Source organism: Vidua chalybeata, chromosome 8 (genome assembly GCF_026979565.1).
Source record: "Vidua chalybeata isolate OUT-0048 chromosome 8, bVidCha1 merged haplotype, whole genome shotgun sequence".
Classification (NCBI taxonomy): Eukaryota; Metazoa; Chordata; class Aves; order Passeriformes; family Viduidae; genus Vidua; species Vidua chalybeata.
In genome coordinates this window covers 33169614-33190340 of record NC_071537.1, presented here as the reverse complement: position 1 = coordinate 33190340, position 20727 = coordinate 33169614, and the positions used below count along the sequence as shown (strand labels likewise).

At 55.4% G+C, this 20727-nt stretch overlaps 3 protein-coding genes, 1 long non-coding RNA gene and 1 other non-coding gene across 6 annotated transcripts; 3 read left to right on the top strand and 2 right to left on the bottom strand.

The window, feature by feature from the left end:
- Positions 1 to 2347: 2347 nt before the first annotated feature.
- On the bottom strand, positions 2348 to 5972 carry EIF4EBP2 (eukaryotic translation initiation factor 4E binding protein 2). The gene is made up of 3 exons (XM_053948687.1): positions 5797 to 5972; positions 4930 to 5106; positions 2348 to 4634 (listed from the first exon to the last, which is right to left on the bottom strand). Exons 1-3 carry the CDS (start codon positions 5933 to 5935, stop codon positions 4603 to 4605), a joined length of 348 nt encoding a protein of 115 aa, XP_053804662.1. The 5' UTR covers positions 5936 to 5972; the 3' UTR covers positions 2348 to 4602.
- Positions 5633 to 14189, top strand: LRRC20 (leucine rich repeat containing 20). Its single transcript, XM_053948688.1, has 5 exons — positions 5633 to 5702; positions 7037 to 7211; positions 8022 to 8171; positions 9625 to 9792; positions 13533 to 14189. Exons 2-5 carry the CDS (start codon positions 7142 to 7144, stop codon positions 13682 to 13684), a joined length of 540 nt encoding a protein of 179 aa, XP_053804663.1. The 5' UTR covers positions 5633 to 5702; positions 7037 to 7141; the 3' UTR covers positions 13685 to 14189.
- TRNAE-UUC (transfer RNA glutamic acid (anticodon UUC)) lies at positions 6067 to 6138 on the top strand. Its single transcript has one exon. It is a non-coding gene; the product is annotated as a tRNA-Glu (tRNA).
- Positions 9723 to 14480, bottom strand: LOC128791246 (uncharacterized). Its single transcript, XR_008432013.1, has 3 exons — positions 14368 to 14480; positions 10580 to 10719; positions 9723 to 9770 (listed from the first exon to the last, which is right to left on the bottom strand). It is a non-coding gene; the product is annotated as an uncharacterized LOC128791246 (long non-coding RNA).
- Positions 14481 to 14978: 498 nt separating this feature from the next.
- NPFFR1 (neuropeptide FF receptor 1) lies at positions 14979 to 19231 on the top strand. Of its 2 annotated transcripts, XM_053948685.1 has the most exons (4): positions 14979 to 15285; positions 17005 to 17298; positions 17916 to 18015; positions 18349 to 19231. In XM_053948685.1, exons 1-4 carry the CDS (start codon positions 15252 to 15254, stop codon positions 19142 to 19144), a joined length of 1224 nt encoding a protein of 407 aa, XP_053804660.1. In that variant the 5' UTR covers positions 14979 to 15251; the 3' UTR covers positions 19145 to 19231. The 2 variants fall into 2 exon arrangements, with proteins under 2 accessions (XP_053804660.1, XP_053804659.1); XM_053948684.1 differs by having other exon boundaries at positions 17916 to 19231.
- The last annotated feature ends 1496 nt before the right edge of the window (positions 19232 to 20727 follow it).

Sequence of the window (20727 nt, the reverse complement as noted above, 5' to 3'; positions counted from 1 at the left end):
CTCCGCCCCCTGCGCCCCCAGCAGCGCCGGGACACCCCCGGGCCACGGCACCGGCGCCTCGGGGACACCCGGCACGCAGCAGCCCCCACCCGCAGCATCCCCCAAACACGGCCACTGCCCCCTGAGGGACCCCTGACACCCAGCCCCCATCGTCTCGGGGACACGCAGCACGTCCCAGCACGCTGATCCTTCCACCATCTCCTGGTGACAAACTAAAGAGGGGCTGGGACAGAGAGGGGCCTGTCAGAGGCCACCACCCCAGCCAGGTTTGCAGTTCTGGGGGCATCAAGGCACTGCTGGCACCTCTCAAAACCAAAAAGTGCTTTTCCTTCCCAGACGTGGGAGACAGGGATGTGTGTGATGGAAGCCCAATATCCCGCCCAACCCTGTACTCTGGCAGTTCAAAACCATTCCCCCCTCGTCCCGGCACTCCATGGCCTTGTCCAAAATCCCTCTCCAGCTCTCTTGGAGCCCCTTTGGACACTGAAAGGGGCTCTAAGGTCTCCCTGGAGCCTTCTCTTCTCCACATGAGCACAACCTGCTCTCCCAGCCTGGCTCCATAGGAAACATCAGGGCACTCCCAGGTCTCAGGGTCATCCTTCCTTGCTCAGGCCACTCAGACTCCTGGGAAATAAGGCTGCTGCCCGCCCATCTGGCTGCTTCCCAGCACCCTACAGGGTGCACCGTGGTGGGTTCTTGCCATGGCTTCACCAGTAGCAGCAGGTCCAGCACCCAGCTCTGCTCATCTCCTGCCCGGAGTCCACCATGGCAGAGAGTGAATCCATCAGGTGACTTCAGGCTCCCCTCACTGCCACACGAAGATGCTATTTCAGCCAATCCATAAAACCCCAATCCTTTCAGCTCCTACCTGCCTTCCCACATTCCATTTGGGTTAAAACAGTGGCTCTCAGAGCCCCCCAGGTAGGACCCCAACCCCACTTCCCCCTGAGCCACCCCAGCGTTACAGCCTTGCCCACACCCAGCACCATCCACGGCTGCCGTGCTGCTACAAATCAGTGTTTGTAGGACACCAGCAGGGCGAAGGAAAAGGAGAAAAATGGCATTAACACGTTCACTGGCACTGGGAAGGAGGGCCAGGAATGTAAACGCAGCCCAGAGCTAGTCCGAAAATGGTAACAGCTGGAAAGGAGGGCTGGAAAGTTTGTTCGTCGGGATTTGAGATCCTAGCCAGGCTCCCAGCATCCAGCCCAGCCAAAATACCCTGCCCTCAGCTGCTCTGCTGCATTTTCAGTCCTAGATTGCAATTTTATAACTTTTAAAATTGGTTTTTTAATTCTCCATTTTAAGATCCCAAATCAGTATCTAGAGGCTCCTTAGGGAGGAGCACACCAAAACCCAGGGATTCACATACACTCCCCTCTCTACAGGGGCTTCAGTAGCTGGGATTAACACATAAAAAACACCCCAAAATTTGAGAGGGAACCAGTTGTCACTGGCATTGCACAGCCTAAACCAGATTCAGGGAAAAGCAGCTCCCAAATGCCTCGTCAGCAATTTTTCTTGCCGTGTTCCTCCCCATACGCACGCTCAGAATTTCCCTGACGCTGCAGAATTAAACTGCTGCAATATGAGCAGAATCCACGGGAGGTCACGGCAGGACCACTCCGAGTGCAGCCAAACCAGGGTGCTGCAAGAGGCCCCCCCCAAACCCTTGGAAAGAGCCCCCAGCTTCACCCCTGGGGTCTGAATGCTTTGGGAATGTGATGTGCCACTGTGGTATTTCACACACAGAGCTGAGGTGTCCTCAAGGGACGCATCCCCAAGTGATGCTGGTGGTTTGCTGAGGCACCCACAAAAATTTGGGGGCACCCTCTGTAGCCAGAGGGAGTGGACAGACATCCCGTTGCTGCCCCTCCCCTAGCACCCTAGTGGAGGAAAAGGCATTTGCTGCTCAGACCCCTCCCCAGTTACAGTGGATGGTATTAAAGAGATTGACCTGGTTTAAAAAAATTTATAATATATTACAATGGAATTTATTAACATATATTAATGGTGTCCTATCCCTGAAGACTCCGAGGCCAACTTTGATGGACACCTTCCACCAGACCAGGTTGCTCCAAGTCCCATCCAACCAGTCCTTGAAGACTTCCAGGAATGAGATCAGGACAAATGATCAGTTTGAGGCAGTTTTGCACGTTGGAGACTTATGGGAAAATCAGGCTTCTCTGTATGGGACATTTTGCGATTTAACCCTCTGCTTCTGGTTCTGGGTTTGAACCTTCCCTGCTCTCTGGGCATGATTGGAAGAGAGCCCATGAGGGGAGTTTGCTCCAAAGGGAAGGGAAAATCCTCCCCACCCCCTGAATCACAGACCAAATCACCTTGATTTAGTAGAACCAAAATCTTTATTGATCTCACTGTAACAGCAACCACTGGCGAGAGCTTTTCTCCTCCCAAACACCTGCTTGAAGAGACGGTACAAAACAAGAGAAATCCCAAACGGATCCCCTGACTAGCAGAGGAACGCCCCGGCGAGGCCAGGCACTCCCTCCCTGCTCAGCCCCAAGCCCGCTTACAAAAGAGAACCTTTGGGGAGAAAAGTTCCTGGGATGGGGAACGGAGACACAGGGAGGTTGGGAAAGGGGGCATTTAGAGAAAAAAAAAATAAACAACAAAAAAGGTTTCCCTCCAGCTCCTGTCCATTAAGTCACATTGTCCTTGGATGTGGTCTAATTGTTTTTGGCTAGCAGAGCAGGTTTCCCAAAACGAGCAGCTGTGCTGAGGGCGCCTGGTCCCTGCATCCGCGGTGGCCGTCCCCGCTCTGCCAAGGATGTCCTCGCCCCCCGCCCCTGCCCCTCCCTCGATCCGAGGGCCTAACCGACCTCCTAGGATCTTCGCTTCAAGGAAAATATATTTATTTATATATAATATATATATTTGTGTGTGTCTTATCACCACCCACCCACCCACACGCATATACATATTGCTACTCGCACTCACTCACTCGTGCGCCCACGGTGGCCGGGCTGCCGCGCTCACCTCACCTCCCACGTGAGGGAAAGGATGGGAAAGACAACCCATTCATTCCCTGGGGTTGTGCTTTTGCTTCTTCCTCCCCCACCCCCAAAACCAGGGGCAGCCCCCCCCCACCCCCTTGTGAGAAAAGCAGCTGGAAGATGGGAGCTCGCCACCAGCACCGCCCCATGCCAAACACACCTAGAGAAATAAATTACGGGATGGAAAGTGCACAAAGCCTGTGGGATGTCCCCCTCCCCAGCACGGGTCCCCCAGGCTGGGTACCAAGGTGGAGGGCGACCCCAGCGAGGGAGGGAAGATGGATGGAGCAGGCACTCAGGTGGGGGCTGATAAAATGGCACTTGAGAAGGTTGTGGAGCTGGTGATGGCTCCCAACAGGCAGTAAAAAATCTGAACTGGGGGGCTGGTGGGATTGGGGGGGCGCAGCCTTGCCCAGCACTACTCGTCAGGGCAAGAGTTGCATGGAGACAGGGGGAAAAAGAAACCCCATCTCCAGGGGAGGCTCAGGATGGCCACGCCATGCCAGGCTGGCAAAGGGGAGGTTCACATGGAAATGCTTTATCCACAACAGCACGATCCAGCTGGGAGAAATGTCATCCTGAAAACTGAGCAGAGGATGGCATCGATGGCAGCACCCTGCGAGGAGAGCACCCCGTCCCTGCGGTGTCTGGCGAGCCCCCACAGCCCCCAGGGACACCCAGTGATTCCTGAGACATCCAACGGTGCCAGAGGGATCTCCCCCCTGTAGGATTCACATTTTAAAGGGCTGGGGGGTAAGGGGAAAAAAAAAAACCCAAGCAGTACAAAGAAAGCACTTTCCCAGAGGCATTCGGCCCAAGCCCAGAAAAAGTTGTTGGGGGTAAAGTGCCCCTTTTTAGTACCAAAAATAAAAGCAAGGGTGTTTTATAATATATGGCTACATTGCTGTGAGTCCTGGCTGGTGGGTAGGGGACACAGCCCCTGGCTGGAGGGCCAAGATGGAGGAAATCCACATAGGAGAGATGTGGACACGCTGGCTGATTCCATCAGGGACTACATCAGACCCCTGGACCACCGAAGGGAACGGGCTCCCAACGTTGTCCTTCGCTGAATGCCAACAAATCCCAGGGAAACTCAAAAAACACCCTCCCCAGGGTGCAAGCAGGTGCATGATTTCAGGAGTGATGTTTCCCCCTCCTCCCGACAGGCTGCCCAAATTTTCCAGGGGAAGGGGGAAAAGGGGGTGACACAGCTCCAGAACACCAAGCTGCTGGCAATGGGAGGTTTGGGTAACAAGAGGGGAATTTTGTGGGGGCACGAGGCAGCAGAAGAGGCAAAGGGATGTTTTAAAAAGAAGCCTGGTAGAAATCAGGCTGCTGGCAGGTGGAAGAGGAGGAATAGGGCCGGATCCAGAAGGGATGCTCCATCTGGCACATGCTGGGACCGGTCACCCGCAAAGGGCGAGAAGACAGAGCTGCACTCCCCCCAAAAAAGAGGGGGAGGGGGAGGGCGGGGAGGGGACGCTGGTGGGGACCACTGCCACCTCCACCTCGCCGGGACGGATCCTGCTAAGCCGAATGGGGGATGCACAGGTCTGGGGAGTCGCTGCCTCTCCGTGGTTCCTGCTCAGATATCCATCTCAAACTGAGCATCGTCCCCTGGCAAGAGGCAAGGAGAGCAGCGTTAGGGGCGTCATCCTCCACCCCAAATCCCTCCTGTCCCACCCGGGGGATCCCTTACCCATGGAAGCAGTGTTAGGGGCATCATCCTCCACCCCAAATCCCTCCTGTCCCGCCCCGGGGATCCCTTACCCATGGAAGCAGTGTTAGGGACATCATCCTCCACCCCAAATCCCTCCTGTCCCACCCCGGGCGTCCCTTGCCCATGGAAGCAGTGTTAGGGGCATCATCCTCCACCCCCAATCCCTCCTGTCCCACCCCGGGCATCCCTTACCCATGGATGGCTTGCCCTCCTGGTGGTTCAAGCTGTTGGAATCTGCTTTGGGCTCCTCGCCGGCCTCGCCGGGGCTGGTGACGCCAGGAATATTGGGGAGGTGACAAGGCGGGGTCTTGGCCATGGGGGAGTTGCGGCGGTCCAGCAGGAACTTGCGGTCGTAGATGATCCGGGTGCCTGGGGGGGAGGACGGGAGCAGAGTGGGGGAATCCGGTTCGGCAGCGCTTGTTTGCCGAAGGAGTTTCCCGGCGGAACGGGCGCCCCGGCCAAGGTTCTCCGCCACAGATCGGCGGGGAGGGCTGGGGGGTGCGCGCCGCCGCTCTGCCCGCTCTTATCTGGGCACAACAGGCGATAATTCGGCGCTGGCCAAACACCCCGGCGGCAACTGGGTCCCGGCTGCCCCGGGGCGCTCAACGCTGTCCCGGCGCACCGACCTGGCACACACATGGCAGGGGTGGGAACGCGTCCCGGGGATGCCGATGGAAGCGGCACCCCGAAATACCACGTGTCCCTCTCCGCTGCACAGGGACGAGGCATGTCACCACCCCGCGCTGCCGGGGCGGGGTAGGGCCGAGGGACCGAGCCCCCGGTGCCCGCGTCCCATCGGGAGCTTCCTGCCAACCCGTCCCGGGATCCAGCTGCCGCCCCGCCGGGACCCTCCGCGCTCCCGGTACGTCCCGGAAAAATAACAAACCCATCTCCACGCGTGTGCGTCGAGGAGAGCGGGCGGCAGGCGCTACGCATCACCGACATACAGACGGGATATAGGCGCGGTAGGCACGGTCCGCCCGCGACACGCGGCGCTCGGGGCGGCGGGCTGGCCCGGGCGCGCTCCCCCGGAGGCCCCGGCGGGCGCGGCGCTTTTACCTCCCGGCGTGGTGGAGAAGAGCGTCCCGCCGGGGGTGGTGCAGTAGTCGGCGGGGAGTTGCGCGGCGTCGCTGAGCGTGACGGTGCGGGTGGGGATGGCCCGGCTCTGGCTGGGCTGGCGGCCGCCTGCGGACGACATGGCCCCCGCTCGGCGCCGCGCTTTGTCCCCGCCGAGCGGCGCGGGCGGAGCGGCCCCGCCCCGGCCCCGCCCCGCCCCGGCCCCGCCGCCGCCAGGGGGCAGGCGCGGCGCCGCGCCACCCTACCCGCGCTTCCCACGTGGTCTAGCGGTGAGGATTCCTGGTTTTCACCCAGGCGGCCCGGGTTCGACTCCCGGCGTGGGAAGATGGATTTTTGGTTTTTTGTTTTGTTGTGTTTTTTGTTTGTTTGTTGTTTTTTTGGTTGTTTTTTGTTTCTTTTTTTTTTTTCGTTTTTTTGGGAGGGCGGGAAGGAAGGGTGGTGGTGGTGGTCCTGCCATTCCGTCCTGTCCGGGATGCCTTCGGCCAGAATGTTTTGGCTAGACCGAGCTGAATGAAGTCACCGGGAAAAGGAATGCATCCACATATCCCAAATCAGGAAAGGGGTTGTAGCCCCATATCCCAAACCAAGAAAGAGGTTGTAGCCCCATATCCTGGATCAGGAAAGGGGTTGTAGCCCCACATCCCAAACCAAGAAAGGGGTTGTAGCCCCACATCCCAAACTAGGAAAGGGGTTCTAGCTCCATATCCCAAACCAGGAAAGGGGTTGTATCCCCGTATTCCATACTAGGGAATAGCATTCATCTCCATATCCCAAACCAGGAAAAGGGCATGGATCTCTATATCCCAAATAAGGAAATGGGTTGCATCCTCTTATGCCAAACCAGGAAAGGGCATGCATCCCCATATCCCACACAAGGAAAAGACACCCATGCCCAAGTCCCAAACCAGGGAAGAGGATTCAACCCCACATCCCAAACCAGGAAAATGGCATATCCAATACCAGGAAGGAGGATGTATCCAAATATCTCAGACCAGGAAAAGGGATGCATCCTCATTTCCCAAACCAAGAAAGGAGATGAATCCCCATATCCCATACCAGGAAAGGGGATACATCCCCATATGCCAAGCCAAGGAATAGGATGCATCTACATACCCCAAAAGCACCGTCCTGGAAAGCTGGGAATCTCACCCTGAGGGACATGCCAGCCCCAGCACAGCCTCCCTCCCTCCCCAGGAACACTGATCCTGTCGGTTATTTTTAGTATCCCTCTCCCAGAGGCCGGAGTGGCTGGTTTCTCCCTCCAGCCCTGGATCCCCCAGTCCGAAGCGCATTCCCGGCGGGACCGGCCGCCCGCCTGCACAAGAGGATGGGCGAGGCGGTTGCCCGGGTGGCCAGGAAGGTGAACGAGACGGTGGAGAACAAAACGGATTCCCTGGGTAAGCCCGGCGCTCCGTCCCGGCTCCCGCTTGGGCCCCGGACGAGGATCGGGTATCCGGGAGCAGGGCTCTATTTTTCACTGCCACAGTCTAAAAAAAGCTGTCGGCGTTCCCTCCCCGTGGCTCTGGAGAAGAGAAAGGCTCCCCCAAAGGGCCCTCGGCCCCACAAAGTTAGAGCAGGTTCACAAAATCCCATGGGGTGTTGCCCCTCCTTGCGAGCAGTGGCAGGAGCAGATTTTTCCCCATGTGGCCTTGTCAGATTTGTTTTCCTGCAATTTTCCCATTTCCAGCTAATACCCAAGAGCAGGGTGCACTTCATCACAGGAGAGAGATGAAAGCCACTCATTTTTATTCCCACTGGATTCCCAGCCCTGGGATATAAACCAGCATATGCCGGGAGCTGGAGCTTCATCGCTCAGGCTCTCCACATCCTCCTGAGAGAAATGCGGGAGGATGGAACTTGCTCCATCAGCCCCCGCAGTGGCTTTGGGAAGGGGGCAGGAAGCAGAGCCCATCCTGGGGCTGGGATACAGGGCTTCTAGCCCTGGAATCTCCTGGGAGGGGAAACAGAAACAACTCAGGACAAAACAAGAAGGCCACGAGGTGAGAAGCACAACCAAATCTTTTTTCCCCTCCCCACCGCTTGCCATGGGACAACCACCCGTGCCCAGGGAAATCCCTGCTCCATCCCCATCAGCGGTGGAATAAGCATCCCTGGGCTGCTCAGCTACCCCCAGGGAATTACGGACACATAAGGGAGCAGGAGGACTGAAGTTGTTAAGACCCTTGCCCGGGTTCCTCTGTGCGCAGATCTGGCCAACTGCAAACTGATGACCTTCCCTGTTGGAATCTACAAAGCCGTGAGGAGCGTCACCGAGGGGATCCATCGCATCTCCCTGGCCAACAATGAGCTCAAGTCCATCACCAGCCGATTCGTCACCACCTTCAGCCAGCTGAGAGGTAAGGGACTGCCACTTCCAACCCTCTGGGACACTCCAGGAGCCCCCAGGTTGCTGCAGTGGGGGCAAAGCACCCAAGAGCCTCCCCTGAGCTCACACCTCATTGCAAGCTTCAGACCCCAAAAAAATCCATTTTTCCTTATACCTTCTGCCCCTTGAAGGTTCTGCTCTCACCCACCCTTCCAAAGTGGCATCAGGCTGCTGCGGGGTCACTGATCACCCCCCAGCTCCCTCCAAGGATGGGGCTGAGGATGGAGGAGGACAGGAAAAGCAGCTTGGGGATAACAACGGGGGCATGGCAATCCAGGCTCTGCCGACTAATTAGTCCTCGTCGGGAGACATCAATGAGAGTTAATCACTGCAGGAGATGGGAGCGATCATCAGCACCGCGGGGACACCTCCCTGCGGAGCCCAGAGAGGGCAGCCCGAGGCTAATCCACTAAAAAATAGCCATGCAAGCATCCAGAGCATCCAGCACCACGGTATTGAGCACAGAGGACGGGCGCTGGGGATGCTCTGGCAGCTTCTAAAATCAATTTTGTTCCTACAACATACCACACAAATGCCTGGGAAGGCTTCCCTTGTTCTGGAGCTGCAGCATCATCTGTGAGAACACCCCCAGGCTGGGGAAAGGAAACACATCCAGCAAAGGAAATCAATTCTCATTTTCTAGACAGCACAACAAGCCCTGAAGGGGAAAAAAGACTTTGTTTCCCAGCAAGGGCTTTGCTCCACCAGTGAACCAATTGCTCGGGAGATGAACTGTGCTGGGTCTGAGCAGGAACAGATGCCCCAGGGCTGGGGACAGACTGAATAAGGCAGGACCTATAAATACCAGGTATTAGCAGGGGCAGGGCAGCTTGTGTGGGTATTTATAGTGCAGAAAGCCCTGTGTCACTGGAGAAGGGCACTGGGACAGCAGGGTTTGGGTTCTGTTCTCAGGAGTGCTGCTCCTGATCACACAGAAGCTCATTTCTGGGGCGGGAAAGCATGGCAGAAAAAGCAAAGCATTTTCAGGTAAACTGTGAAAAATAGATATTTTTCGCATCTAAAGACCTTTCTTCCATCGTTCTGTTTATTCCTCAGAAGGAGTCCAAGTACATGAATATAGAGAGCTAGCCTTAAGCCATGACAAATGTCCATTGGGGAGGTAATTGCACTGATTTTATGAGGAAATATTCCATATTTTTTACTGACCCTGCTTGCAAAAGGCTGCCCAATTTCATTAGGAAAGCCTGAGAAAAGCCTGAGGTATTCCCAGCAGACAAATCTACAATGGCAACCATGGAAAATAGCAAAAAAAAAAAAAAAAAAAGCCCAAATTTTGGAGCTGGAATCCCACTGATGGACCTGGCAGTCCACGAGGGGGCCAGAGGCTGTAAAGCAAGCCGTGCATTAGTTATTTTCCCATCTTTTTTCCCCTGCATCCCACCAGCTCCCTTCTCTCTTCGCAGAGCTCAACCTGGCAGGCAATTACCTGCACCGCCTGCCCGAGGAAATCACCTCCCTGCTGCACCTCCGGGCCATCGACCTCTCCCGCAACAGGTTCCGGCGCTTCCCGGAGCCCCTGGCCACCGTCCCCGCCCTGGAGACCATCGACCTGGAAGAGAACGAGATCGCAGGTGAGGAGGACTTTTCCCACTGGAAAAATGTGATTTAGCATCACCCGGGGGGTGTTGGTAAATCATCAGAGCCTGCTTAGCCTTTTGCCTTTCCCGGGAAAGGAAATTTGTCTCCCAGGGAAAAAAGCTGCTGCTGGCACAGTGGGAACCAAGCCCCATTCAAGCTGCCCGATTCACCACGATGGCATGTAGCTCTTAAAGGCACCTCCAGCTGGGGTGACCCAAAATCCCCAGATTCCATTAAAAAACCAGAGCTGATTGCAGAACCCGGCCCCAGGAATGCTGGGCTGGGATGTTTGCTGCCAGGCTAAGCAAGGACATGAGCCCACCTGAACACTTCCCAGAACAAACAGCAGCTGTTTATCGCTACAAAATCCCCTAAAAACTAAATTAAAGGAATGGTATGAGCCGCTCATCCCTCAGCCCTGCAGCGGCAGGAAAATTTTTCATGTGCAAAAAGCTGAAGGCTTTGGAGTCTGTGAGAGCTGGGCAAAAGGGGCAGCTGTTGTACACAGATAAAAGTGAATTTATTTAGCAGGCAGCTTTCAAAGAGCCCAGGCTAGAGCATCCCACAGCCCCCACGGACCCCCAGGGAGTCGAATATCGGAGTCCACTCAGTTTTGCTGTTTTATCTGGGATTGCTTCAGCTGCTGCTGGGAAAGCTGCTCCCTGCAACACGAGGTTTGTAAACAGCCTCACATCAGCTGCTCCCCAGCTGTGCCTGTAGAAACACTGTAATTAAAAACTGCTTCCACAGGAGCCAGAGAAAGACACGACTTTTCCTCACCCTCTTTTTCTCTCCTGCCTCCTGGAGAGAGCTGTCTCACTTTTAGTTCCCTCCATCGCTTTTTGAGTTCAATTGGCTGATTTCCATCCGAGCTGGTCTCCAAACAGCATTTTCCCCACTTGTTGTGTGGAAGCAGGATGCTGCAAGAAGGGAATGCAGCTTTTTGATGCCTTTTTCCCTGCTAAAATGCAGGGAGGAAAGGCTGCATCCAGGGCTGCACCCAAGCTGGACTGATCCTGGGGGAGGGGGTGGCTTGAGAACCCAGGCTGGGTCACCTCCCACCAGGCTCCCCTCAGCTGGGAGGTGTCCTCCAGATGTGGGGAAAATAAAAACAGAGTAAAATTTGACAATTTCGAGTCAAAATGTTGTAGGGATATGTCTGAGTAGTGCACAGGACACTGTCTGGCTGCAGAAATAGGTGATGTGAGCTTATTTTACACATTTTCTGGAAAGGGAAGAGGTAGAGACCGGAAAGCCAGAGGGTTTCAGCCCATTTTTTTTTCCAAGGAAACAAAAACCTGGGCAGTCACACTGCCACCACCAGCCCTTCCCAAATAGGTTCCCCTACCAGTGAGCTGGTGTTTGTAGCGTTGCAGATGCCCTGGTTTGTGGTGCTGTGCCAGTGCTGGTCCTGCCTGTCCTCCTGTGCCATCCCAGGGATGCTGGAGAGCTCCTGCCAGGGCTGCAAACCCAATTTAAAAGCTCCTGCTCAAACAGCTGAGTGACTTGCTAAGACATCGAGCTGGAGGTGGTAGGTGATGTTTTCCAAAGGGAAACAGGAGTCAAAGGAGATTAATTAATGCCTGCCTGGAGCCTGTGGGCTCTGTGAAGGAGACATTTAGTGGCACAAGCCATCCTTTTCATCTAAATAAACTCTTAACCCTGGACTGTAATTATGTGTATATTACTGTCAGTGCTTTTAACTCTTTCCCTGGTAATTAGAGTTATATCAAATCAGCGTTTTAAGCTCCCAAATCCATGGGGATGTTTTGGTGCCAGGAGCTTCAGCTTCTCTTTCCCTTATTCCTTGATTAGTGGTTTAACAGGGATGATGTTGAGACTGCTGCCAAGGCTGGGGAGGTCACTGCTGGGGGCACCTGTGGTTAATTTTGTCCTTCTGAGAATGTCGAGATGGGAGAAAGGGTTCAAACTCAGAGTAGGGCTAGATGGAATATTGGGAAGAAATTCTTCCTTGTGAGGGTGATGAGACACTGACACAGAGATGCTGTGCATTCCTGGCAGTGTCCAAGGCCAGGTTGGATGGGGCTTACAGCAACCTGGGACAGTGGAAGGTGTCCCTGCCTCCATCCAGGGGGTGGACTGGATGAGCTTTAAGGTCCCTTCCAGCCCAGACCATTCCACTCACTTATTGTCACATTCTGCTTTAATTACGTAAAAAAGCTTTTTCCCTCCCTGCTTTTTGCTCATTTGGTGAAGCCAGCATGAATAATTCGGGCTCCAATGCAAGTGATCCATTGGGAAGGATCAATCCCTCATCCATTGGGAAGGCAGCAAGGAATGCTTTGGGTTGTTTTTAGAGGAATTTGTGGCTCTCAGGGCACAACCCTACAGCTACAGGCTGCACCATGTGCCCTGCCTGTCCCTTCATGCCAGGGTTGAGTCACTGCTCCTCACCTGGAATTAAGGTGCAGAGCTGAGCTATTCCCAGCCTGGGAAGATTTTGGTCCCCAGAATACTTTACTAAACTCCCTAATTGAAGCAAAATGGCTGAAAGCACTTTTAACTTTATCATGCTGAGTAAGAGGATGATTAAACTTCTTATTCTCCACTGCTTTAGATGATGATTAAATAGGAAGATGTATGAAAAAAATATATTACTTTTGTGCTTCAAGGGAAAAGAAAAAACCAAGCAAAATGATACAGGGGAATGGCAGTGAACAAATCCACCACGAAGAAGAGTTATTAAAAAAATTCATGTGAAGCTCTGCCTGATGAGCTATGCGCTCCTAGGGAATTTGTGTATGGAAAATAACATTGTTTTCTGGAGGAGAAAGAGGGAAAAAACAAAGGCATTGAAGTGATTGAGTATTTTTCCAGCATAAAATAAGTTTTATGGTTTAAAAATCACATAATCATCTACCAGATATAATTACAACATCACAATTCTGCTCCAGGTGCTGGCAGAGGAAACAGGAGCTGGGATAGAAAAGGCTCTTGTCATTTTGGTGGGCAAATTATAAAGAAATTGGTCAAGGCAAATCAGACAAGTGGGCTTTGCTAGCCCAAAATATTGTGAATTGTAGCAAAATCTATCACCTTTTAATGAGCCTAATTAGGTTTAGGTTTTCATATCGGTCTCATTCCTCTGCTCTCAGTGGATTCACATTGGGACCATCCAGCTGAGCTGCACTTTTTTTTTTTTTTTTTTTTTTTTTTTTTTTTTTTTTTTTTTTTTTTTTTTTTTTTTTTGTAAATGTCATGTTTTCTGAAGGACAACACCCAAATTCGTGGAAATTGCAAAATAGAAGGGTGCCTCTTGATGGCTGAGAGCCATTTTGCAGCCTGTCCAACAAGGGCAAAGACCACGTGCCTTCCTGTTAGCTTGGAGAGGGCTCCTGGGCATTGCAACACCGGGGATAAAATCAGGGAATAAGTCTTTGAAACCCAATTTAGTGCCCCAGCAGGGGTCTTATTAGCTCTGGGAGAAGTGGAGGGTAGTGCCCACACTGGATATCTTGGTGTTTGCACCTTGCTGACACATTCCTTAGAATCACAGGATCTTTTATGTTGGAAAAGACCTCTAAGACCATCAAGTCCAACCCCTAACCATTTGCCTGAGCAGTTGGATAAATTAGTATTTCACTGTCTTTCTGTTTTGCTCAAAGCCTGCAGACAGGCAGGAGCCGGGTTTGCTGCAGGCTGTCCATCAAGAGGAGTTTTCATCCCCTCCACCCCTCCAGGACGGATTCTCACCTCCGTGCTCTCTTTCCAGAGGTGCCGACGGATAAATTGGCGTCCATGGCATTGCTGCGCAGCCTCAACCTGCGGGCGAACCCCGTCGGCCCCGAGGTGCGGCTGCTGGTCCGGCCCCTGGTTCCCTTCGACCTGCTGCTGTCTCCAGAGGAGCCCATCCCTAAAGCCTGACAGGATCCCGGGGTGCCCGAGCTGTCCCGAGGGGTGACTGCCCACCAGAGTGGTTTGCCTTAGGTCAGTCCCTGCCACGCCCCCGTTTCTGCCCCAAAGCTGCAAGCCAGAGGGTCCCAAAGCCGAGCGAGTGCCTCGTTTTCCCTAAATTAGAAGCAAGCAGGGGGCTCCCCCGTGAAGAGATGGCTCTGCCAAATCCCAAGCCAGGCAATCTTCTGCTTATGCGTTTTGGGGGTGCAGAGGAGCTGCAACACATGTGGTGGGAGGTTTGGGTGGAGCTGGGGGGAATCGGGATGTTCAGCCTCCCACCCGGGCAGTGACGGGGAGCAGTGGGATGGTGGAGGACATCCCTGCAGCTGTAAAGGTTCTCCCTGGAATTGCTGACAAAGTGGTGGTGTGCCAAGTGCCTGATTAAATGCTTTCCTGTTACATCGGGGGCTTTGTATCTGATTAAATTCGAATTACCAGTCTTGTCCTTAGAGAACTCCCTTCGCTCAGTTGCTCACTGCAGCCTCCAGCTGGATTCTCCCAGACCCAAGCTGTAATTCCCTGGAAAAATCCTTGTTTTCCAAGGAATTTTTCTTCCCTTCTGTTTTTTCACTGTGGAAGCCAAAGTGACCCAATGCCAGTGGGTCCCCACACGCTGCTCACCCCCGTGGCTGTCCCCAGAAGTGTGTGCCCACCTCTTGGGTGCTGTGGGTCCTCAGGTTGTGTTGATTCCCTTCCCAGGAAGAAATGCCCTGGAGAGAGTGGCTTCTTGGCGGCAGGCAGGCCACTGCCAAGCACACCCATGTCCCTTAGCAGCTGGCTGCCTGCAAAAAAAAAAAAAACAAACTCCTGGGAGAAACTCTAGGTGTTATCTCTCAGAACGCCTTGTTTAAACATCTCCCTTGTTTGTTCCTTTGGGTATTTAAGGGACAAACACTTCCCAATGCTGTCTGTGGGCTGGGGACAGCCAGGAATGGTAAATCCTGTAAATATTTGACTTCTAGACTTGCCAAACTTTGGTAAAAGATTATGGTAAGAGATGTTGGGCATGCTGGAGGAGCTGGGGTTGAGTGGAGCAGCCTGAAGCCAGGACCAGCATCTCTAAACATCGTGCTGCTTTTCCCTCTGTGTGGATTGATGGGTGAGGGATCTCCCCACTCGTCTTGAGGCTCCTGGCATATTTTCCTCCCGGGATGGACAGGAGCGCTGCTGGGGACACCGGCCATCAGCTGCCAGCGTCACTGTGGGGACCTCGGCGGCAGCGAGGGGACACAGACCCGGACCCTCCCTAGGGAGCGAACCTGCTCCCTCCCTCTCCTTGCCCGCGTGGGCTGCCCGCCCCCGCGCTGCCTCATCCGCGGGGGGCAGCGTGCGGGTCCCCGGGTATCCATGGCGATAGGAGGCTGCTTCCCCCCGCGCCCCCTCCCCTTCTCCGCTGCAGCCGGCGAGCAGCCGCAACCGGCGCGGCGGCACCGCGGCGGCGGCTCCGGGGCTCCAGACCGGGCAGGAGGGACGGAGCGAGGGACGGGGCGAACTGCGCCCCCTCCCCGGGCAGCAGATCGCCTCCTGCACGGCAGCGATGCAGCCCCCGGAGCCGGGTCGGGCCGGCGGAGGTGAGTGCTAAGATCTGATTGATTTTCTCTCCCCAAAAAAGCTATCCACCCCTCATCCCAGCCCCCTATTCCATCAGACCAGCCTTTCCCTGCGGTGGTTTCCCACAGCCGGGCAGGGAGACAGGTGGTCCATCGTCCCCCGTGCAGTCCCCCTATCCCCTTGTCACCACGTCCCAGGTGTCAGTCAGTGCTGAGCTGAGGACGCCCGCATCCATCCATCCATTCCTCCACCCATTCATCCATCTATCCACTCACTCATCCATCCAGCACCCACCCGGGTGCTCAGCAGCCCCTTATTTTCCTTTCCCCATCTTTCACCTCGCTTTAAAACCACCTCCAATTCCATAGGACACCAACCTCCTGCTCGTGCTGCACTGCAGCCCCAAAAGATGAAGTCCAGCAAAGTTTTAGGCTTAATATCACAGGTTTTGGGCAATCTTGTTACATTGTTTGTTACTGCTCCTGCTTACAGAGCTGGTTTAGCATCTGATACTGACTATCTGGAGAATCTTGCCCCCTCGATCCCGCTACTCCCTTGCCTCTCCAAGAGGCTCCTTCTCCTGTGTCGGCTGCAAACCTCCCCCCCAGCGCCTTTCTGAATCCCCACTGGAAATGTGTTGCCCAAATCCTGCACTCAGGACTGGGGTATTAAGGGGCTGGATAGGGCCCTCCTGCCTGCTGGAACCTTGAGGAAGCCGGTGGTCCCGGTGGCTGGGAAAAGCATCTCGGCTGGCGAGCTGAGCACCTGCATCGGCACAGGGATGGGGGCATGCTCCAGCTGCCCAGCACACAGCGGCTTTGGAGGGCTGTCAGCGCAGGGCTGACCCGCAGGCGCTTAGGCTGAGCCTTAAAGCTAAAAATGTGCCTTTCCTCGCCTCACCACTGCAGCCTGGATTCTCCCAGAGTCAGTCCCGTCACCGCTGCAGGCAGCTCCTGCCCACGCCCGGCATCCTCCCGCATCCCTGCCTGCGTGTGGCTGGGGAAGCCCGAGGGTGGGAGCTGCCGAGCCCCGCTCCCCGTTCAATCCCTGGTGACAAAATGCCACCCCCGCGCCTCCACCAGGAGCTCCCAGATAATGATCAAAATGACAATTATCGCTTTAGAGGGGAGGGGAGGGGAGGGTGTCCTCGGCCCCTTTCCTCTGGTTCTTGCGGCTTTGCCGGGGAGAATAAGATTTTGCGGAATATCGAATTGAAAACCTTGGAAGCACAAGGAGAAGCAGCGGCAGCCGCCTGCGGGCAGGGATGCTCCCAGGCCAGCCCTGGCTGGGACCACACGGATATAGCTCCCATAATGCCAGAGCACTGGAGTGTCGGGATGTGGATTTGTCTTCCTTGCATCATCCCTTAAAACAAGGCCCACGAGATCAGGAGGTCTTCTGGGCCACTCTAATTCCTCATCAAAAGAATGATGCAAATAATAATGATATCAAGTAATAACGATATCAAACAACAGTTGTATAAAATAATAATGATATCGATGGTATCAAACAATAATGATTTAAAATAATAATTCAGCCGAGGTGCTGCAAAACCTTGAGCTGTGTAATCCAAGGAGGAGGAGACTTGTTGGGGCACGAAGATGAGTGCAGCAGGACACGTCCCAGCCAGTCTGGGCACGGGAATAAATATGAAAACCCACCTCTGGAGGCATTAAGAAATGAAGGGAATAATTGCTTTATTCTCTCCTGGCTTCATTTTCCTGCTTTCCCTTCCCCAGGCCCTTCCAATGGCACCTGGTGGCCCAACTCCAGCGCCAGTGACCTCCCGGGGGAGAACTACACCTTCCTGGCGTACTACCAGCATTCCTCCCCCGTGGCCCTCATGTTCATCCTGGCCTACACCTTCATCTTCCTCATGTGCATGATCGGCAACGTCCTGGTGTGCTTTGTGGTGGTGAAGAACCGCCAGATGCGCACGGTCACCAACATGTTCCTCCTCAACTTGGCCATCAGTGACCTGCTGGTGGGCATCTTCTGCATGCCCACCACCCTGGTGGACAACCTCATCACAGGTGAGCAGGGCAGAGGAAGGGAAAAGACTTTTTTTTTTTTTTTTTTTTTTTTTTTTTTTTTTTTTTGGAGGTTCTGGCCGTTTGTGGTAAAATAAGTCTGGCCCTAATGCTGCATTTGCATATTTGTTTGAAGTTCAGCCATTCTTCACCAAGCAACACTGAAAAAAACTCCTTTCTGCATTCACCTTCTCCTGTGCTGGCTCAGCTCTGCCTGTTGACCTTTCCAAAGATAAGGCAGTTGGGAGGGTTCAGCTGCAGCAGCAGCCAGGCCATAGGGCAGGGTTTGTATTTATTGATTATGGGGTGTAATTTATTTATGGCCTTGGTATTGGGGTCAAGAAACAAGATGAAAGTCCTTCTGATTGAGGGTCCCAAAGTCGGTAGGAAAAATGACAGCCACCATGTTCCTTGAGTTTATAAGTGTAACATGCATCCTTCCTTTTTACCAGTTTTGGGGCTCTTCTTCAGGGATCCATGCCGCTAAAGGCTATCTCCACACAAGGCCCCTGTTAGGAGCAGGACTTAGCATCCCCCAGCAACAACACAGTGGATGGGGACACCTAAAGGGAGCTGGGTGAGCCAGAGGCACTTACAGCCTCCATGGTGTCCCCTCACAGGTTGGCCCTTTGACAACACCATGTGCAAAATGAGTGGCCTGGTGCAGGGCATGTCCGTCTCCGCCTCTGTTTTCACGCTGGTCGCCATCGCTGTGGAGAGGTATGTTGGCATGGAGACATGGGGACGTGGGGACCAAGCAATCTCCAGCAGGTCCAGATGCCCCGTGCGGTTCCCATTGCGGGAAAGCTCCTGGGAATGTCAGGAGCCTGTCACAGCCCTCCAGGAGGACCACAAAGCTGTCCATGGGGCATTCCAGCAAGGTGTCCTTCCCCACACTGGGCTGAAAACACCAACTTATCTCTGCCACCAAAAGACACGTGTAAAAAGCAACCTACCTCGCCCTCTATTCCCACCCTTGCGTCCTGGCTGTCCTCCTTCCCCAGTTATGTCCCCACCGGGTGCCCAAAGCTACCACCAGCTGTTCTCCCACAGGTTTCGCTGCATCGTCCACCCCTTCCGGCAGAAGCTGACGCTGAGGAAAGCCCTGCTGACCATCGCCATCATCTGGGTGCTGGCCCTGCTCATCATGTGCCCGGCTGCCATCACCCTGACTGTCACCAGGGAGGAGCACCACTTCATGGTGGACACCTACAACAACTCCTACCCTCTCTACTCCTGTTGGGAGGCCTGGCCTGAGACGGGGATGAGGAAGATCTACACCACCGTCCTCTTCTCCCACATCTACGTGGCTCCCCTCGCCCTCATCGTCATCATGTACGCCCGCATCGCCTTCAAGCTCTTCAAGTCGGTGGCGCCTGCCCACGGCGGAGAGGAGATGGAGGGGAGGAGGATCTCCCAAAGGAAGGCCAAGGTCATCAACATGCTCATCATTGTTGCCCTCTTCTTCACCATCTCCTGGCTGCCCCTCTGGACGCTGATGCTGCTGACGGACTACGGGCGGCTGAGCGAGGCCCAGCTGCGCCTGCTCACCGTCTACGTCTACCCGTTCGCACACTGGTTGGCCTTCTTCAACAGCAGCGCCAACCCCATCATCTACGGCTACTTCAATGAGAACTTCCGCCGGGGCTTCCAGGAGGTCTTCAGGGCCCCGCTCTGCTCACTCCACTGCCAGCGCAGGCCCTACACCCCCCGGAGCCACGGCCGTGGGACCCTCTTCGGGACCCGCAACCGCATCTTCACCCAGGTGCGAACCAGCGACTCACCAGCCGTGTCCGAGCCAGGGCCGCTGGCCCCGCGCCGTGCTGGCGTCCCTGCGTGGGACGGCTGAGGAGATGCGGCCAACAAACCCCTCTGGAGCGGGGGCTTGCGGGGTGGGGAGTGGGGATTTGCCAAGTTACGGCCACAAGACATGGAAATAAAGGTGTGTCCTACTGATGCCTTGTTCCTGGCTTGGCTCCTCCACTTCCCCCAGGGCACCATCCAGAGGGCCCCTGGCTGAGCCCCCTGGGCCCTGCCAGAACCCCCCTTACCCACCCCAGTCCAGGCACAGGGCCAGGGGATGCAGGGACTGAGGAGAAGTGCGGGAGAACAGACCGTCCTGTCCATGCTTGGCCATGCCACGGAGAGGCATGTAGCACCATGCTGTGCTGGACCAGGCCATGCCATGTGGCACTGTGCCAAACCACGCTGCCGTGGCCGTGCCAGGCATGACCAAGCTGTATTGTGCTGGACCATGCTACCCCACGCTGTCATGGCCATGGGGAATGGACCATTCCATGGCCATTCCATGGATGGGCATGGATGCTGTGGCCGTGGTGTACCGAGGCATCCCATAGTGCTGTGGCCATGCTGGACCAAGCTGGGCTGGACCACGCCATCCCATACTATTGTGACCCTGCTAGACCAAAGCACGCCATGCAGGACAATGCCACTTCTTGCATTTGTGGCCATTCTGGACCACATCCCACTATACTGCAGTGGCCGTGCCATGCAGGACCAAGCCATGGCCAGTCCATGCCACCCCAGGCTGTTACACCTATGCTGGGCCGAATCATGCCGTGCTGGATTGTGCCAGCCCAGCCTTCTGTGGCCATGCCAGGCAGGATCACGCCGTGCTGGACCACACACCGCTTGCTACCATGGCCATGATGAACTGTGCTGGGCTAGGACCACGCTGTACGGATCCATGACAGCCCAGGCTGTTCTGGCCATGGCGAGCAGGACCATTCCAAGCTGGGCAAGGCCATTCCCAGCCGGGAAGAACCATTCCCAGCTGGGCAGAACCATTCTCAGCCGGGCAGAGGCATTCCCGGCCGCGAAGAACCATTCCCAGCCAGGTAGAGCCATTCCCAACCGGGCCGGACCATTCCCAGCCGGGCAGAACCATTCTCAGCCGGGCAGAGCCATTCCCAGAGCCGGGCAGAGCCATTCCCAGGGCCGGGCAGAGCCATTCCCAGCCGGGCAGAGCCATTCCCAGAGCCGGGCAGAGCCATTCCCAGCCGGGCAGAGCCATTCCCAGCCGGTCCGGACCATTCCCAGAGCCGGGCAGAGCCATTCCCAGCCGGGCAGAGCCATTCCCAGAGCCGGGCAGAGCCATTCCCAGCCGGGCAGAGCCATTCCCAGAGCCGGGCAGAGCCATTCCCAGAGCCGGGCAGAGCCATTCCCAGCCGGGCAGAGCCATTCCCAGAGCCGGGCAGAGCCATTCCCAGAGCCGGGCAGAGCCATTCCCAGCCGGGCAGAGCCATTCCCAGAGCCGGGCAGAGCCATTCCCAGAGCCGGGCAGAGCCATTCCCAGCCGGGCAGAGCCATTCCCAGAGCCGGGCAGAGCCATTCCCAGCCGGGCAGAGCCATTCCCAGAGCCGGGCAGAGCCATTCCCAGAGCCGGGCAGAGCCATTCCCAGCCGGGCAGAG

Bases quoted from the DNA above. Each gene is read 5' to 3' on its own strand.
- EIF4EBP2 (XM_053948687.1), bottom strand. From the start codon at position 5,935: ATGTCGTCCGCAGGCGGCCGCCAGCCCAGCCAGAGCCGGGCCATCCCC. The intron at 5,107-5,796 runs GTAAAAGCGCCG...CCTCCCCCCCAG, and splicing joins CTTCTCCACCACGCCGGGAG to GCACCCGGATCATCTACGAC. The intron at 4,635-4,929 runs GTAAGGGATGCC...GCCTCTTGCCAG, and splicing joins GGAGGGCAAGCCATCCATGG to GGGACGATGCTCAGTTTGAG.
- LRRC20 (XM_053948688.1), top strand. From the start codon at position 7,142: ATGGGCGAGGCGGTTGCCCGGGTGGCCAGGAAGGTGAACGAGACGGTG. The intron at 7,212-8,021 runs GTAAGCCCGGCG...CTCTGTGCGCAG, and splicing joins GAACAAAACGGATTCCCTGG to ATCTGGCCAACTGCAAACTG. The intron at 8,172-9,624 runs GTAAGGGACTGC...CTCTCTTCGCAG, and splicing joins CACCTTCAGCCAGCTGAGAG to AGCTCAACCTGGCAGGCAAT.
- NPFFR1 (XM_053948684.1), top strand. From the start codon at position 15,252: ATGCAGCCCCCGGAGCCGGGTCGGGCCGGCGGAG. The intron at 15,286-17,004 runs GTGAGTGCTAAG...TCCCTTCCCCAG, and splicing joins GCCGGGTCGGGCCGGCGGAG to GCCCTTCCAATGGCACCTGG. The intron at 17,299-17,915 runs GTGAGCAGGGCA...GTCCCCTCACAG, and splicing joins GGTGGACAACCTCATCACAG to GTTGGCCCTTTGACAACACC.